Source organism: Aythya ferina (genome assembly GCF_964211825.1).
Source record: "Aythya ferina genome assembly, chromosome: 26".
Taxonomy (NCBI): Eukaryota; Metazoa; Chordata; class Aves; order Anseriformes; family Anatidae; genus Aythya; species Aythya ferina.
Genome location: NC_140324.1, coordinates 5,881,869 through 5,897,473, shown reverse-complemented (window position 1 = coordinate 5,897,473; position 15,605 = coordinate 5,881,869). Strand labels below are relative to the sequence as shown.

The following is a 15,605-nucleotide window of genomic DNA, read 5'->3' as shown; positions in this document are numbered from 1 at the left end:
CAAGATCCACCCAGACAATTACTGCGAAACAAAACCTGGTCCTGTTGGGCCGTGGTGAAATCCCACACGTAGCTGGGGATGGGGCTGCGGGGCAAAGCCCTGCCCTCGTGTGGCACAAGGGGAAGGCGGGGAGCAGAGTGGGGTGAGCCCTGCGGTCCCCCACATGAAACGGGGCCGCGAGGAGGCTGGGGGGGCTCCTATTTACCACCCACCCCCAGTCAGGAGCTGCCCCCCAGCCCCGCGGGGCCCTGCCAGAGCCTTGCAGCAGCAACGCCCAGCCGCAGTTGCGCAAGGTGAGGCAGGAGTTGCTGCCGGGTGCTGAGCCCGCTGGCCCCTCGCTGTCTGGGGTAAAGATCAGGAGCAGCGCTGCCAGGCAGAGCTGTCGCGGCGCCGCAGCAGCTCGTGGCCGAACAAGGGCTCCTTTATCAGCGTTTTGCACAGCAAAGCTGGGGGAGAAGGCAAACGGCCTCTGAGTCAGAGGCCAGCCTCCAGGCTGGCTCAGGGAGGATCCCTGCCGAGGCCCCAGGGGGAAGGGGGAGGCTCGGGGCAGCGTCCTCGGTGCCGCTGGTTTGGGGCCATGGGGCAAGGCGTGGGGACAGACGGACGGACAGACAGAGAGCTGGCACTTCCAGAAACCGCCGTAACGTGGCTTCCTTTCCATTTTTACTGAGCAGAATGAAAAAACGATCCTTCCGAAGCAAGTAGAAAATTCAGGAATTATTAGTCGAAGGCACATATTCTAAAAAAATCTCTTTACATATATACATCTCAATTAATTATAAATACACATAGAAAAACAAAGGCAAACAACAAGCGGATTAAAAAGTGCTAACAAAAAGGTGTCAGGGAAGGAGAAAAGGGACTCATTTAAAAATACATACAATCAGTAGGACGACTGCATAATAATTTAGTTAAAAGATATCGTTACATATTATTAACCCTGACAAAAACACAGGATCGGGGCGGGGAAGGACTTCCTTGAAGGTGCTCTGTCTCTCCAGAAATCAGGGAGGGAAAATTGCATATATTTCAAAACCATCCGTGAGAGCCACCGGGTCAGCCTCGGGGCTGTGGTGGCGAAGGGGCTGGCGGAGGGTGCCTGGAGCGAGAACCCCTCGTGGCGATTCCTGAGTTTAAGCCTCTCTGAACTGGGTTTCCTCGGCAGCCCTTCCCCTCGGCGCCGAGGATTCGGCAAGCGCCAAGCGAGCGAACCGGGACGTGGCAAGGCCGGGGCCTCCCCACGAGTGTTGTGAATCGGGAAAAATCTTAAATAGAGGCCGGGGAAGGGGAGAGCCCTGCCCTTGCTCTGCTCAGGACTCGAACAGGCTGCTGCTCACCCCGAGACGCAGCAGCTCCCGGGGCAGCAGCCGGGGGCTCCCCTCTTTGGTGCGGGCTGTGAGGTAAGGAGGTTCCCTCGCACGGTAAAACAGCGGGGCGAAGGGCTGCTGGGAGGCGATGGCAGCTGGGGGAAGGAGAAGCCCCCACACGAAGGGCAGGGAGCGGTCTCACAGCGTTGGGCAGGCGGCTCCTGCCCGCAGTGACCTGAAGCAAACGGGGTGCCTGGATGGTCCTGCAGCCCGGGGGGTCGCAGCTCCCTGCCTGGACGAGGGGCTCACCCAGGCACATGGAGCTCCAGCCCCATCACGACTGATCCATCTGGGCAGGGGGACCCCAGTGGAGGCCTCTCTGTGCTGGGCCTCCCTCCCCAGGTCCTCGCTGAGGAAGGGCCGGGCCAGCCGGGGAAGGTCTCGCGTCCTTCCCCTGGAAGCGTCCCGGTGCAGCTCCCAGGAACACCTTGGTGATTTGAGGCAGAGAAAAACCCGGCCACGGGGAGGCTCGCAGGGGAGATCCCGGCCCGCAGCACTCCTGCCAGCAAGGCAGCTTCCCAGCAGGCTCCTTAGGTTAGGCAGAGAAAACAAAAGAATTTCCCCGGGACCCGCCGAGGCGCGATGCTGCTGGAGCAGGGGTGGTGGCAGAGGAGGCCGGAGGCGACCTCTGTCCCGGGGAGAAGGCAGCGGGCCCGGCCCCGCCGGCCGGGTGCTGCGGGAGAGGCAGGCGGGCTGCCTGGGGCAGTGCTTTGCAAAGCAGACCTTTGCTCTTTGGTATCGGAGGGGTTGGGTTTGCAGCATGAGCAGCAATACCGCGCAGCCCTGGTGCTCCCCAGGGACCTCTTCCCTTTGGGGCCGGGCAGCAGCACTCACTGGGACCAGCAGGGCCCGGTCAGGGGGAGCTGGCTGGGTACAGGGACAGGGCACGGCAGCGAGAAGCTGGGAGAAGAGCAGCCAGACACAGCCAGGATGAAGTGCGGGCTGGCCAGGGGCTGCAGGCAGGCTGACAGGCGCATGGCCCTGCTGCTCCAGGCAATCCCCACGGGGTCCTGGTGTGGCCAAGCTCCGACTGACTCAGCAGCTCTGTCGGGATGCTGAAAGCTCTGTCGGGATGCTGACAAACGAGGCAGCCCAGAGGTGCCAGCATCTGCCATCCCCGGGGAGGGCAGAGCAGGAGCAGGCAGCTCTGCTTCCCTCTGCGCCTGCTCAGCCCTGCACAGAGGGACGGGATCTCCGTGGATCCTGACCCTGCTGGGCCAGCACCACCTTCCCTTCAGCCCACAGCCCTTTGGAGCCCAGTGCTGAGCACCAAAGGGCTGCTGGAAGAGCTGGCAGCAGCTGAGGCAGGTCAGCCAGCGGGCTCCAGCTCTGTTGGAGCCGACGTGCTCCTGCCCAGCTCAAGGGGAGGCAGTGGCTGCAGAGCTCTGGGCTGGAGGGCTGGGGAAGGCTCGGCCCGGCTTGGAAACTCAGTAGTCTGCAGGGGGGTGGGCAGCGAGAAGGGGGAGCCTCCCCTCAGTCCTGCACGGCTCTGACCTTGGAGCAGGACCCGAACACAGCAGAGGCCGTCAGTCCAGATCAGCTGAACCTGGCAGCACTCGACTCCCCCAAGCGTGTTATATACAAATCTATACATGCCTGACTGTATATTATATATAAATAAACTTTGCTTTATAGGATTTTTTTTTTCTTCCCTCAAAAACAGAAACGGATCAGTCCAAACCAGTAGGAGAGCCAGGGCTCCCCAGCTCTCATCTCTGCACCAAAGGATATGGATCCACAGCGGCTGGGCAGCGCCTGGCGCAGCCGGCAGGCTCTCAGAAGTCTGGGAAGGGCCCGCTGAACTGGATCACGCTCTGGCGCTCCTGGGGGAGCATGTTGTCTTGGGGGGCCCCATTTAACGTCCTCAGCATGTCCTCCAGGATCTCTCTGAAATTGATATTCCCGTCCTGCTGGACAAAATCTTCCTGCTGCTGCTGCTGCAGTGTCTGCAAGGGTCCGGGGTGAGGCAGAGGCAGATGTTCGTGCAGTGAGGAGCTCAGAGGCACGCTCCCCTCCAGGACGGGGTCGGGGCTCTTGAAGGCAGAAAGGTGGCTGAAGCCAAAGGGCAATCCGTGCTGCTGGTGGGGCTGGAGCACAGGCTCCGAGGGGAAGCACAGAGCGCCGGGCTCTGGGTTCATCACCACGTCGGGAATGCTGTTGCTGGGAGGGCTGTAGGTCAGGTCCAGGATCTCGTCCTGGCGCAGGGAGTGCCTGGGCAGGGGGACCCCGGGCCCGCTCTGCGTGAGGTCCAGGGGCTGCTGCAGGATGTGCAGCGGCAGGGAGAACTGCGGGCTCTGCTCCTGTGCCTGGAGGAGGCGGTTGTGCTTCCTCTTCACGTTCTCGTCCATCTGCTTCAGCTCCTCCAGCACCTTACGGACACAGCTCTCGGGGATCTTTATCCCTAGGGGAGGAAAGTGCGTCAGTGCCTCAGCTGCCCCCAGCTTCCAGGCTGGGACGTGGCCCCTGTTCCACAGGGGAACCTTGGTGCTGGGCAGCTGGACCCCTTCCCCTTTCTGTAAGGTCCTGTCCCCGCTCCCTTCCCCTCACACTTCACCCACCGACTTGTTTCTTCTTCTCCTTGGTCTTGAGGCGGACGATCTGCAGGTAGCTGGTGTTGGTGATGTCTGCCATGATGCTGGCAATCTTGCTCCAGACCCGCAGCAGGGCCCCGCACAGCATGTAGTAGTGACGCAGCCGCATGCCCTGGAAGCACTCCTTCCCCTCCTGGATCAGCTTGCAGCTCCTGTTCCTTCAGTCCAAAGGGGAGAAATCAATCTGAATCAGCACGGCAGAGCACTGCCCTCCCCGGCGTGGCCCTTCCCTGCAGCCACAGCCTGGAGCCTGTCCCCAGCACCCACGGGTGCAGGACGGGCCTCTGCCTCTGGGCAGGTTTGGGCTGCACATCCCTTACCAGACAGCGTGGTTGCACTTCTTCAAGGAGAATTGGTAACAGCTCTCCCAGTGTTCCTTGGCTTCCTCGGGCAGCACCTGCAGAAGGAAGAGCCAGTTACAGACAGGGGTTGGGATTTTCCTCTGTCCAACACCCAGCTCATGCTTCAAATGCAGGGCTTGGCATCAGGACACCCAGATGCTACCACCACAGCTCTGCCTGACCCCCAGCGGGGCTACGAGGAGTCCTAAAAGGGTTCTGCTAAGGCTTCCCCTGCCCAGAGGAAGGTGCTTGTTGCTCTCCCACCTACCCGTCGGTACTTCTTGTGCAGACTGTCCAGGCTCTCGGGCTGGCTCTGCTTCCCAATATTGGGCTTGTAGAGGATGAAGTTCTTGCCACGGCTCTGCTCTGCCAGCAGACAGGTGTGCTTGCTGCCCCGTGTCTGTGGGGGTAGAGCTGATGGTTACAGTCACAGCATCTCTCTCCCAACGCCCCTCCACGTTGGAGGTTCTTGGAGGCATCTCCCAGCCCCCAGCACGAGGTCAGACAGACCGAGGGCCTCTGACAGCCACAGACCTTCTCCAAGGAGCCACCTCTGAGCCCAGGGACCTACCTTGTAGGAGAGGTAGAACCCGTCGAAGGATCCCGTCAGTTTGAGCGACTTCTCATAAGCTTCCTCCCACTTTAGGCCCCTGTCGACGCTGATCTAAATGGGGACAAACAGGGGTTCTGTAAGTTCAGAGCACAGGACAAGCCCACCGATGTCTGTCTCACGAATCACACCCTCAGCACAAACTCGGTGCTGCCTGGAAGCAGACTCTGTGCCAGGCTGCACTCCGCGGCACAGCAGCCCCGTGGGAGCAGGGCAGAGCCTGTCTTTGCTTCCTCTGTGCAGTTCCCAGCCTCAGCGACCAGCTCATGACCAGGGCAAATGTGACACAAACGTGACACACAGCCACGAGGCAGGGACCCGGCAGCTCACAGCCCCAGCCTGGGAAGTGCTGCAGAAGACCAAACTGCAGCGATAGCTGCGCAGGCTGCCTACCTTATAAAACACGACCTGCCCATCCTGCGGGTGCCCAGGGGTCAGGAAGACCTCCTTGCTCTCCTCGTAGATCTCATCCACTCCTGGGGCTAAATCTGTAGCACGGGGAAAGACCAAAACACATGTAAGAACCAATTTCCAATCTTTTCTCCCTGCACAGGGGTGGCAGAAGCTGTGCTAAGTGGGGCTGGGACACTGAAGCACCTACAAGGCCACGGGGACAGTGCAGGCTGCAACAGCCAGTGGTCAGTGCAGGGAGGAGCAGGGAACCGCAGGGTGCAGCAGGAAGAGGTATGATCACCCCTTTCTCCTTACCGAGGATGCCCATGTCGTATTTGCCCTCCTTCTTGTCCTTTTCAATCAGATAGTCAAAGGTATCAGAGAAATACTGGAACAGCATGTTCTGCTTGTCCACCTCCAGCCCCAGGATCCGGTTCAGGAACTTGGTGATGGAGCAGTCTGCAAGAGCACGGCGGGTCAGGGAAGACGACCAGCACGCTCCCAAAGAGACCCAACGAGCAAAGCCCCGACCCTTCCTGGTGGCAGCACAGCACCAAGGCACAGGGGAGCACCCGAAGGGCTGTTCCTCCAGGCTGTCAGCTGCCAGGCCACAGCGGGGAGATGTGCTCTGCAGCGTGAGCTGATCCCCGCATGACTCTGCCCTCACGGCAGCAGTGCCTTGTTCTGCCCCAGCTGCACAGCAAACCCCTCGAGGCTGTGCCCCGACACCTCTGCCTCCTTCATTTCCCCCTTACATTGGGCAGGAAACGTTTGACACATACCCTTCTCCATCGGGACAGTGCCATACTTCATCTGATTGCAGCAGATGCCCACAGAGATGAGACCTTGCTTCATTTCTGGAAAAAACAGAAAGCAGCCTAAGTATTTCAGTGTCCCCAGCAGTCCTGCAGGGCTGCTTCCCCTCCTGCTGTGCCCGTTATTTCACAGCTAAGTCTGTCCCATGCCCGTTTTCCCCTTTGCCTGGCAGGGTGGCTGATTGCCCTCCTCACCAGCGAGCTGCTAAGGCAGCAGTGCTGCTCCCTCTCTCTGAGCTTCATCAAGTGTCCCAACCCTGAGACCAACCCAGCCAGCAAGAGAGCAGAAAGCCCAGAAAAAACAGAGCTGGTGAAGTTCTTACCATGGAAAAACGCGGCCTCTCTTCTGTCATAACTCTTGGGCACAGGAACTCTGCTCTCCGTGCGGTTGAGGATAGTGGAAAGGACTCTGTCCAGTGCTTTAGCCCCATACTGCGAAAGGAGACGAGAGTCACGCACGAGAGGAACCCCACACCGGCAGCCCAGCAGCAGGCTGGCTCTGCACAGCAACCCCACCGACCCGAGGGCTGTGCCAAGGGATCAGGGGCCTCCCCTGTCCCCAGGGGACCACCAGAGTGCAGGAGCCCTCCCCCAGCGCTGCCAGCAGCTCCCTCGAGGCAGGGGCTGGTCACCCCAGTGCCCTTCCAGCTCCCCAGAAGGGTCCAACCCCCAGGATGTGCACGCTGAGCCGGTCACTAACAGCCCTGGGTGCTGTACCCTGGGTGCACGCTGCTGGGTGCTGCTGCTGCTAGGCCGGGTCCTGCCTGTAGATGCCAGCAGCGATCTTCCCGTCCCTGGCTGCTACCGAAGGCACTCGCCAACTGCTTCAATCCCTTTGGCTGAGCTACCCCGAAAACAGCTGCGAGTTACCTTATTCTCGAAGTTGTACTTGCTGAGGTCTCGGGATTCGGTGGCCCTTCGGTCTCCATGAGTTAAGGCACCCTGGGAAGACAAACAAAGCACAAAGTTCTTAATTTTAGCTGATGCAAAACACCTGGGAAGGATGGCCCAAGTCAGTCAGCCTCAGAAGAGGTCAGGACACGAATGTGCTGTTGGGCAGGCAGAGGTTGTCTAGAATACTGAGACTTTACTGAAGTATTTGGGGATTTATCAGAAGGGAATTAAAATGAAACAGACTAATTAGTTATTCCATTAATTATTCCATTGGCTTTCTGGAAATTCATGGGTGTACGCTCCTGTAATAGTGTGGGGGGAATTCCAACATCTGGAATTGGGTTCTGCTTCCCCGAAAAGCCTCCTGTTCCCTTGGTTACATATTCTTCACTTCCCTTCCCAAATCCCAGGCCGTTAAAGGCCTTCTGCATTCCACCACGGCAATGCCTTCAGTCAGGGGGTGATGCAATCCCTCGTACTAGTTACATGGGCCATGCCAGCAGAAACACCAAAATGGAAGCCCTTCGGAAAGAACTGGAGCTGGCGCATTAACTTCTCCCACACAGGGCACTTACTAGACTCTCCAGACGCTTTGCCACGATGGATGCAAACCTCCTCTCCCCAGCCAGCTCAGAGATAAGGAAGACATACTCTGGAGCATAAACCTGGTTCGATCGGTGCGTTCGACCTACAGGGACGTGAGAAGTGAAGGGAGAGGTTGGCACCTCCTGCCTGGTACGGGAAGAGAAGCCGTGTAGGCCAGCTATCCTACGGGATGGAACAGAAATCCCCAGGCATCCCCTGCCTCGGGACACTGTGTGTGACCTTCCTTTCCAGGGCTGCCCTCCGCAAGAACCCCCAGCACTCACCGAACTGCTGGATGGCCCGGTCTGCGCTCCAGGGCAACTCCAGCGTCATGTGCACCCGGCGCTTCTGGTTTTTCACCCGTCTGTCTGCTTGGAGAGAGATACCTGAGCTGGAAGCCTCGGAGATTATTGCTACAAGCTAAGGGAGAGAAACAACACGTGAGAAGGGGGAGTGAGGCTCCTGGATATTCACAAAACCGTTACAGGGAGCAGCCAAAAGGCAGCAGCAGCCCTTGAAGGGACTCAGGCCTCTTGTCACGCTCCAGCAGGTCAGGCACAGACACACAGATGCAGAGCCTAGGGTCACTAGGCTGGCAAGGCAAAAGCACGCACACACACCCTCCCTTTCCTTCCCCTCTCCATGCACTCACTCCCACGCAGATGTTTGGAGGTTTTCCCTGGCTCAAGCCCCGCTCACCTTCTCCCCGTTCATGAAACGCTCCTTCTCCTTCAGGTTGACGTGGTCGATAGAGAGGCCCTGCTCTGCACGAGACTCGAACATGACCGAGCCGTCCGGCCTGCAAACCACTCGGCCCTTCCGCCCCGTCATCTGCAGGTGCCACACAGAGAGAGGGGCTGTTAGCAGGGAGGACAGAGCTGCACAGTGTTTAGGAGGTCAATTCCCAACAGCTTTTGCAGAGAGCAAGGAAGGAGAGGAAGCCCTCTTCAAGCAGGAGCTCCCTTTGCTGGTCCCTCTTCCCGTCACCCAGTGCCACTGAAATATCCTCTTGACTGGGGAGGATTACCTCAGCCACGTGCTCCGGGCCCCCAAAGTGATTGATGAGTTCATCCAAGGTATTGAGAGGTAGCTCTTTGCCCAGTGCTTTTACTTTTGCTAGGAGGTCCTGCTTCATCTTTTCCACGTGTTCTAGTTCCCTCAGGCCATGCATCTCTTTCTGGGAAGGCAGCATGTGAAAATTACCTGCAGGAAAAGGCAAAAGCTTAAAGCCACCTGGTAAATGCAAATAATCAGAGAGAAAAAAAGTCCCAAAGAGCTTTTGGGCAAAATATCTGACGTGCAGGTGAAGACGCCTTGCCTTGCAATAAAAGCTGCTGAGCACGTAGTAAATTCCCTCTCTGCTTCTCCCTGTTTTACTGGGGGAAGGAGCCTGCAGGGCAAACTCTCCCTGCTCGCTGCTGACAGCGGGTTATTGCGAATCCACCTCACGAGCCCAAGTTTGACTGTCCCAGGGTAAAACCTAGCCAGGACAGTAAGGCTGTCCCAGGCACGGGAGGAGCTTTGCCATTCCAAGCGGACACCAAGGAGGTGGTCTCACCTCAGCTCCCGGACACTGCCACCCCCCAGCCAGACCCCAGATGGGTTACACGTTATCTGCGGCCGTGCTGCTGGCAGGGCAGGGGGTGTCTGGCTGCCTCCGGCTGCATTCCTGTGCGCCAGGTGCCAGGAGCTAAGGAATGAAGTGACTCCAGTTCCCAGCTCCCGGCAGCAGGGAGGGAGCCAGCCCTAATGCCTTACTTCTGTCCTCGGCTGCGAAGCCGTTGTAGGTGTGCTCCACGAAGATGACATCGTCCGTCTCGAACACGGACTCCGGGGAGGAGTTGAAGTCGCTGTCCAGGCCCATGTCGGAGTCCGTGCTGCTGTCGTCGCTGATCTTGATCACCCCCACGGGGTCACACATGCCCTTCAGCGCCTTGGCGCAGCGGCCCCTCGTCTTGCCTGCGGGGGAGAGCGAGCGGTGTCAGGGCACAGCCCCGGCCTCGGGCACCGATGCAGAACAGCAAGAGCCAGCTCAGGAAGAAGAGGAGGAGAAACCACGGAATAGCTGAGGCTGCCCCCAATGAAAGGTTGACCTTGGAGAGGCAACGCTTCTTGGGCAGGGGAGGACAGCTAGGAAGGGAGGGAGAGAGGGGAAGGAGAGAAAGGAAGAGAGAGAAAGGAAGAACAAGGCAATTCGTATCAGGGCTGAAGCTGGTTGCACACGTCAGGACGAGCACACGGCCGGCCCCGAGCAGTGCTAACCCCTCAGGGAAGGAGCCTGCAGCTCCGGCTGCCCCCAGAGGAATGAGCAGGCAGCGGGGAGGCACTGGCGTTTGGTGTTTGTAGATGGGGTGCCGTTTACCTCCAAGCACAGCAAGACATGCCCCTGCCACGTGAGAGGGGTCACAGAAATCAGCTTGCACAGGCTGCTCTGCAGCAGCGACCAGCCAGGACAACCTCAACCTGCCTGCGCTGCTGTCCACCCCTCCCCATCCCAAACTGCTCTTACCTGCAACCGCAGCCAAAGCTCTGGCAGGGAAGTGATTTATTTTTTTTTTTTCCCCAGGACACTGCCACGCTGTACGTAAGGAGTAGTGGAGAACCCCCCCCGTGCTGCAAGAGGGCTTCAAACGTGCAGCCAGAGCTCCTGTGCAATCCGCCCCCCAGCCTAGGTAAGGAAGCAGCTACGGGAAAGGGGAGCAGCTACCGGGCAAGAGGTGGAGGCTCAGATCTACGCTGGCGACGGGGAAGTGGGTGAGGAGGAGGAGAGGGTGGGGGACCTACAGAGCTGCTGCCCTCCGGAGGAGAGGCAGTGACGGGAGATGTGCGGGGGGGCAAACTGAAACCAGGGCAGAGTAGCAAATGCATGAGGTAGGGAAAAGGGAAAAAGGAAAAGAAAAAGCTGAGTGGCTGGGGTGAAGCAGCAAGGCAGGAAGTCAGATGCTGGGCAGTGGAGTGTGCTCTTACGTTTTCTTTTAATGCCAGTTCCTTTTTCTCTCTTTCTTTTGGTTGAAGGAAAGTGCTTCTGAATTAGTGATAGAAAGACGCCTCTGAAAGTAAGATGCAAAATTTATTCTAGCTACCAGGAACATCTGCTGGTTATCACGTAGCAATGTGTATTTGAGACAGCAGCACATTTCAAGGAAGGGGGCAAACCCAGCACCACAACTGCGAGCACGTGGTCAGCCAGCCACTGGTACGCCCCAGGAGAGCGGGGACTCAAACTCAGAGCTTTTCACCAAAGGCTTCTGCTGGAGACACACGAATCAGCCACGGGAACGAGGTCTGAGCTGGCAGACCCTCAGCTGTGGAGCTGGCACGGCGAGGGCAGGCTGCGAGCTGCAGGGCTGGGAGGACGGCGCTCTGCCAAGGGCTCCCTGCTGCGCTCGGGAGATGCTGCGACAAAAGCAGGGCCTGGGCTCCGTGCTACCATGCCCGAGTTGCAAGACCTTTATATAGCAGCTGAGAGGGGGTTTTAAACGGGAAACGCTATGCTGGGAAGCTGTTACATCACTGCTGAAAAATCCAGCCAGTCCCAGTCCATGGTCTGACAGCAGAGACCGCTGCCAGGCTGTCCAAAAAATGTGCTCCAAGTCCTTCGGTTAACGGGGCACGGGCCCGCTTGGCCACAAAACAGAGAAAGGTGACAAAACATGGGATACGTGGTGGTTCCAGGTGAATGGGAAAATCAGAAGAGGTGGAAATTAAATGTTTCTGTGGGCTGTTCTGCAAACAAAAGAGCAAACGCTTAATGCTGATCGTGTCGGATGGGGATGAGCCCCCGGTGCAATGAGAAGGCAGTGCTGGATGAGCTCTGGTTGGAAAAAAAAATTGTTGAAAGCAACAGCTGAGAGGTATGGACATGGTAACTCGCCCATGGGACAAAGAGGGAGCCTTGGGAACCAGGGAGGGGACTCTAAGACCCTTGGTGCGAGGGGCTGAAGGAGACAGAGTCGGCAGCACTCCCTGACGGGGCAGAGCTCGGGGCTGGCTGCGGAGCGACGGCAACGACACGGCACCAGAAGGGCCCTTCTGTCCCCCGTGCTGCCGTGACCTGGGCACAAAATGTGAAAACTCTCAGGTCTGGGGCCTCCCTGCCATGAAACCTTGCTCTTTTTCCTGTCACTCCCCACCTTCCCTGCACACGGAGGGCAGGGCTGGCACACGCTCACTGCAGCACCAGCTCTACCCCTGCTTCTCGGCGTCTTTTAAACAACTGCTGCTTCCCAGCACGCTCCCCTCGAGAAATCCCCCGAAGTGCCGTAAAACCAGGCCACTGCAATCGGAGGCTCAGCTGATGCCAGAAGGCACGGAGTTATCTGGCCAATGCTGCTGAGCAAACAGCTCTTCCCTCTGCAGCTGGGGACAGAGCTGAGCAGCGCGTGTGAGCGGGGACGGAGCTTTCCTCTTCTGAAAGCCGAGAGGCCCCAAGGGACTGCGGGGTGCTCCAGATTGAGTTCCTCTGAATTCTGCGAGGCAGAAACCAGTTCAGGAGACCAAATCAATCCCAGCAGTTGTCAGATTTGTCTTGCACACTGTCACCAACCCCTAGTTGTTTTTCAGGAGTGGACTGGGCACATCAGAGTGATGGACACGGGCCAGCACAAAACCTCCCATCAATAGGGGAGGGAGATGGGCCTGGACTGGACACACGCTGTCTCGGGCATCTCTCAGAGCTTTCACTGGCATTAAAACTCATTTCAAATGACAGTAACAGCCCCGCTGCCTGCAGAGGGAACAGCTCAATCCAATGCCCCAGTTTTTCATCACCCGCTGTGCAGGAGCAGCCCAGGACGGGCTGGCGTTCTGGAAGGTGCAAAAATGAGGAGAGTGATCCTCAACCTCTGCCAAAAGGGCAGCACAAGTCCTGCTGCTGGCTGCACTTGGGGCACAGCCAGCTCCCCCTCCAGCTAGGGAGGAGCTGCAGAACCCCACCAGAACCACGCGTCCTGCCTTGTTCTTGTCCTGAAAGCCAGGCCCGGAGAACCTGAACTCCCTGAGCCTCTCCTGAGCTCCCTGAGCTGCTCCAGCCACGCAGCTTTCCACTACCCCAGCCTGTGTCACGACATGAGATTCCCTCTCTCATTTCTTCACTGTCAACAGCCCTACTTTCCAGGGTCAGACCCACACGAACTCCACCTGAGCTCACGTTTCTGGCTCTCCTACACCTGTCAGTTCCTTGCTGCATGCCATCAGATCAGGCTGCTCACGCAGGTTTGGACCACAGGAGGTTCCAAAAATCCAGGATCTAGCTCAAAGCGACACTGAAGAAATGGGGCCTCGAGGACACAACAAAGCACTCTCTCTATTTACAGCCTGCATAGGGTGAGGCTTTTATGAAACTGCCTTTGTGGAACTTCAAGTTCTAAGTGGCCCCAGGGCAGGGCTTTCCCTAGCGTGCCTCCAGCCTCCCATGCATCCCCTCCAGAGGAAGGAAAACCAAAGATTTGTAACTCACTCTGCAGCAGAAACGAAACAATTCAGGTGCCCGTCGTTCTCGTCCAGGACTTCTCTGGTGCGAGCCTCCCCAGTGGACTGCAGGCCGATGACGATACACTGCAGGGAGACACAAGGGGTGGCACAGCGGGCGTCAGGCCCACACCACGGGCTCAGGGGACTGCTTCCAACAGTCCCGGGTACATCTTCCTTGCACCCTGCCCCTGATGGATGTAAGGACACGGCTGTGCTAAAGGTAAAAGGCCTGGGACCTCTCCTAGCTTGAACACGACCCAAAGCACTGTTTGAAGTCAGCCTGCCCGCATCTACCACAGACAAGCAGTGGGTAATGCCTCAGAAGAGGAGGTCACATTAACTCCCCGGTGTAATTTACTGTAAGTGTTCTCAGAAACCCAGACACTGCACTTCATTCTGGTTGATCTGGAGAGAAAGTCAGCCTTACAGAGATCTGAGATTGCCTTCAAGTAAACCTGACCGATAATTAATTCTCTTTGGTTGGAGACTACAAAAATACACTTGCAATGTCAGACCGATGGCTGCTGCCGCTGCAGCCAGCCCCTAATACCACACCTTATCCTTTGCCAGCTCCTCCTTGGCAAGCTCCACGAGTCGCCGGACTTTAGCAGCAATGCAGAGGTACTTGAAGAAGCGCTGGTGAGCTGACCAGAACTGACCCCACAAGGATTTCCGGGACTCCAGGCCGATCCAGTCGGCCGCCTGCTGGAACACCATCAAGGCCTCTGCCCACTGCAGACAGTACCGAGAAAGGCTGAGTTAATATCTCGTTTTTCTTTTTCATTACTGCTGTGCATGCAGTTATTAGAACAGTCTGAGGTTTGATAATCTGATTTAACGTTGATATTGATGCCGCCGCGTCAGGCTGAACGAAGTCTGCTCGTTCTCCCCTTTCTGCATTAGCATGATGTTGCAAGCCCAGGTTTATGAGCACAGAACTTTTAAACAGAAGCAAAAAAGGCAAAAGGCTTTTTTTTTTTTTTTTAATGTAAACTGAGCATATGCACCCCTTTTCTTATTAAAAACCCTAAGTTTGTGGTGATGGCCATGTTCAGGGACCTCAAACCCTCCCACAAAACAAGTGGCAATGCCTAGAGCACGATTAAACACCCGTCTCCCGCGCTGCAGTGGGCCCAGCTCACCAACTTTGCTGCTTTGTCGTAGACAATCTTGTACTGCTGATCCAGCGGGATCTCCTCGATTCTGAAGGTCACCCCAGTGAAACTGAGCTGCCTGGCAATGTACATTCCACTGACCTTCATGTCCATCGCCACGATCTCCATTGCACCGACTCCCCTGGGAGAGGAAGGCAGCTGTGAGACACCTTCAGGCACTTCTCCTGGCTCAAGCTGCCCTCACACATGCACGTGGCAGGCATTGAGCCCATTTCTTAAAGGGACAAATAACTCCTCCCGCTGTCCTGTAATTTGGCTTTCTCTAGAAACTGAGAGGACCGTGCCCAGCTAGAAGACCCACCGACCCACACTGCTCTTCTCACTGCTCCTTGAGTGGAAGGGCAGCGTGACAAATGGTCTCTGCCCCTCCTCTGAAAATGCCCTGGCTGTCTCTCCTGCTCTTTAAAGGCTGCCCCTGTACATGTACAGGGTGTTCAGCCATGAGACTGCTGGGATGGCTTGGACTTTTTGTTTCTTCATGAGCAAACAGGAACCCAACCAACCCTATCGATTGGTTCTCTGGCCAGCACTTCTCTTTCTGAGCCAAACAAAGGCTGTAACAAAATATAAGCCAGATGCAAAGGGATGCTGGACGTGTCTTACCTCTTTTCAATTGCATGCAGGAACTCATCAAATGCTCTGAATGGGGTGCCCTCCCCCCAAATCCCCAGGCGGCTCATGTAAATCATGTTTTTTGGCTCAGAGGCACCTGTTTGAACAGAATTCACTGTTAGCAAAACCACAGCAGTTGTAGATGGCTCTAACAGTTATGACTCTAGCAAAGTGAACTCTTAAAAGGATGATCATCTGCCATCAGGGCACCAGTAGGCCCAGGGCCTTTCCAAACACTGCCCTCCATACACTAACTGGTCAGGTAACACCATACAGCTGAAAAGCTGGCTGGGAACAGGTTAAACTGAAGAAAAATTAGCCTGACTTCCCAAAAAGTCACAAGTAATGGCAGAAAAAGTCACAAGTAACAGCAGTGGCAGAAGTCAGCACCCTAGCTCCCCTCTAGCACTGCAGTACCATTCTCCTCCTTGCATGCCCTTGCCAAACGTGTGCTCTCCGTGTACGTGCTCACATCCCGAGGGCATCCTTCAGAGCACACCAGTGACTGGCACCAGTTTACACCCGGAGCCCACGCCATGCTGAGAAGCTCACCTGTGGCACTGGCGTAAACAACCCTTGCTTGAGGCAGTTTGTTCTGGAGGTCCAGCACTGCTTTGCCCATTTTAGTAGAGCTGGCGTTTTTGGCTTTGTGGCATTCATCAAACACAATCTGAGAGGTAACGTCAGTTAAGGAGGACACATATATTTCATCACAAGGATGGCAGCAGACAAAATACCTCCCAGGCTTCT

General features: G+C 57.0%; 1 protein-coding gene across 2 annotated transcripts in view; it reads right to left on the bottom strand.

Annotated features, from left to right (window-relative positions):
• Positions 1-626: 626 nt before the first annotated feature.
• The window catches only part of SBNO2 (strawberry notch homolog 2), a 56,940-nt gene continuing 41,961 nt past the window's right edge, over positions 627-15,605 (bottom strand). For both annotated transcript variants that reach the window (XM_084499013.1, XM_084499014.1), the window contains 21 exons: positions 15,408-15,525; positions 14,847-14,952; positions 14,211-14,364; positions 13,624-13,800; positions 13,055-13,152; positions 10,564-10,646; positions 9,355-9,555; positions 8,624-8,799; positions 8,296-8,427; positions 7,881-8,016; positions 7,587-7,699; positions 6,988-7,059; positions 6,441-6,549; positions 6,085-6,159; positions 5,618-5,761; positions 5,303-5,397; positions 4,871-4,963; positions 4,568-4,699; positions 4,279-4,355; positions 3,926-4,116; positions 627-3,768 (listed from right to left, as the gene is read on the bottom strand). In XM_084499013.1, the coding sequence (XP_084355139.1) occupies positions 3,143-3,768; positions 3,926-4,116; positions 4,279-4,355; positions 4,568-4,699; positions 4,871-4,963; positions 5,303-5,397; positions 5,618-5,761; positions 6,085-6,159; positions 6,441-6,549; positions 6,988-7,059; positions 7,587-7,699; positions 7,881-8,016; positions 8,296-8,427; positions 8,624-8,799; positions 9,355-9,555; positions 10,564-10,646; positions 13,055-13,152; positions 13,624-13,800; positions 14,211-14,364; positions 14,847-14,952; positions 15,408-15,525 (3,108 nt within the window). In that variant the 3' untranslated portion in view covers positions 627-3,142. The remainder of the gene's footprint in view (positions 3,769-3,925; positions 4,117-4,278; positions 4,356-4,567; positions 4,700-4,870; positions 4,964-5,302; positions 5,398-5,617; positions 5,762-6,084; positions 6,160-6,440; positions 6,550-6,987; positions 7,060-7,586; positions 7,700-7,880; positions 8,017-8,295; positions 8,428-8,623; positions 8,800-9,354; positions 9,556-10,563; positions 10,647-13,054; positions 13,153-13,623; positions 13,801-14,210; positions 14,365-14,846; positions 14,953-15,407; positions 15,526-15,605) is intronic.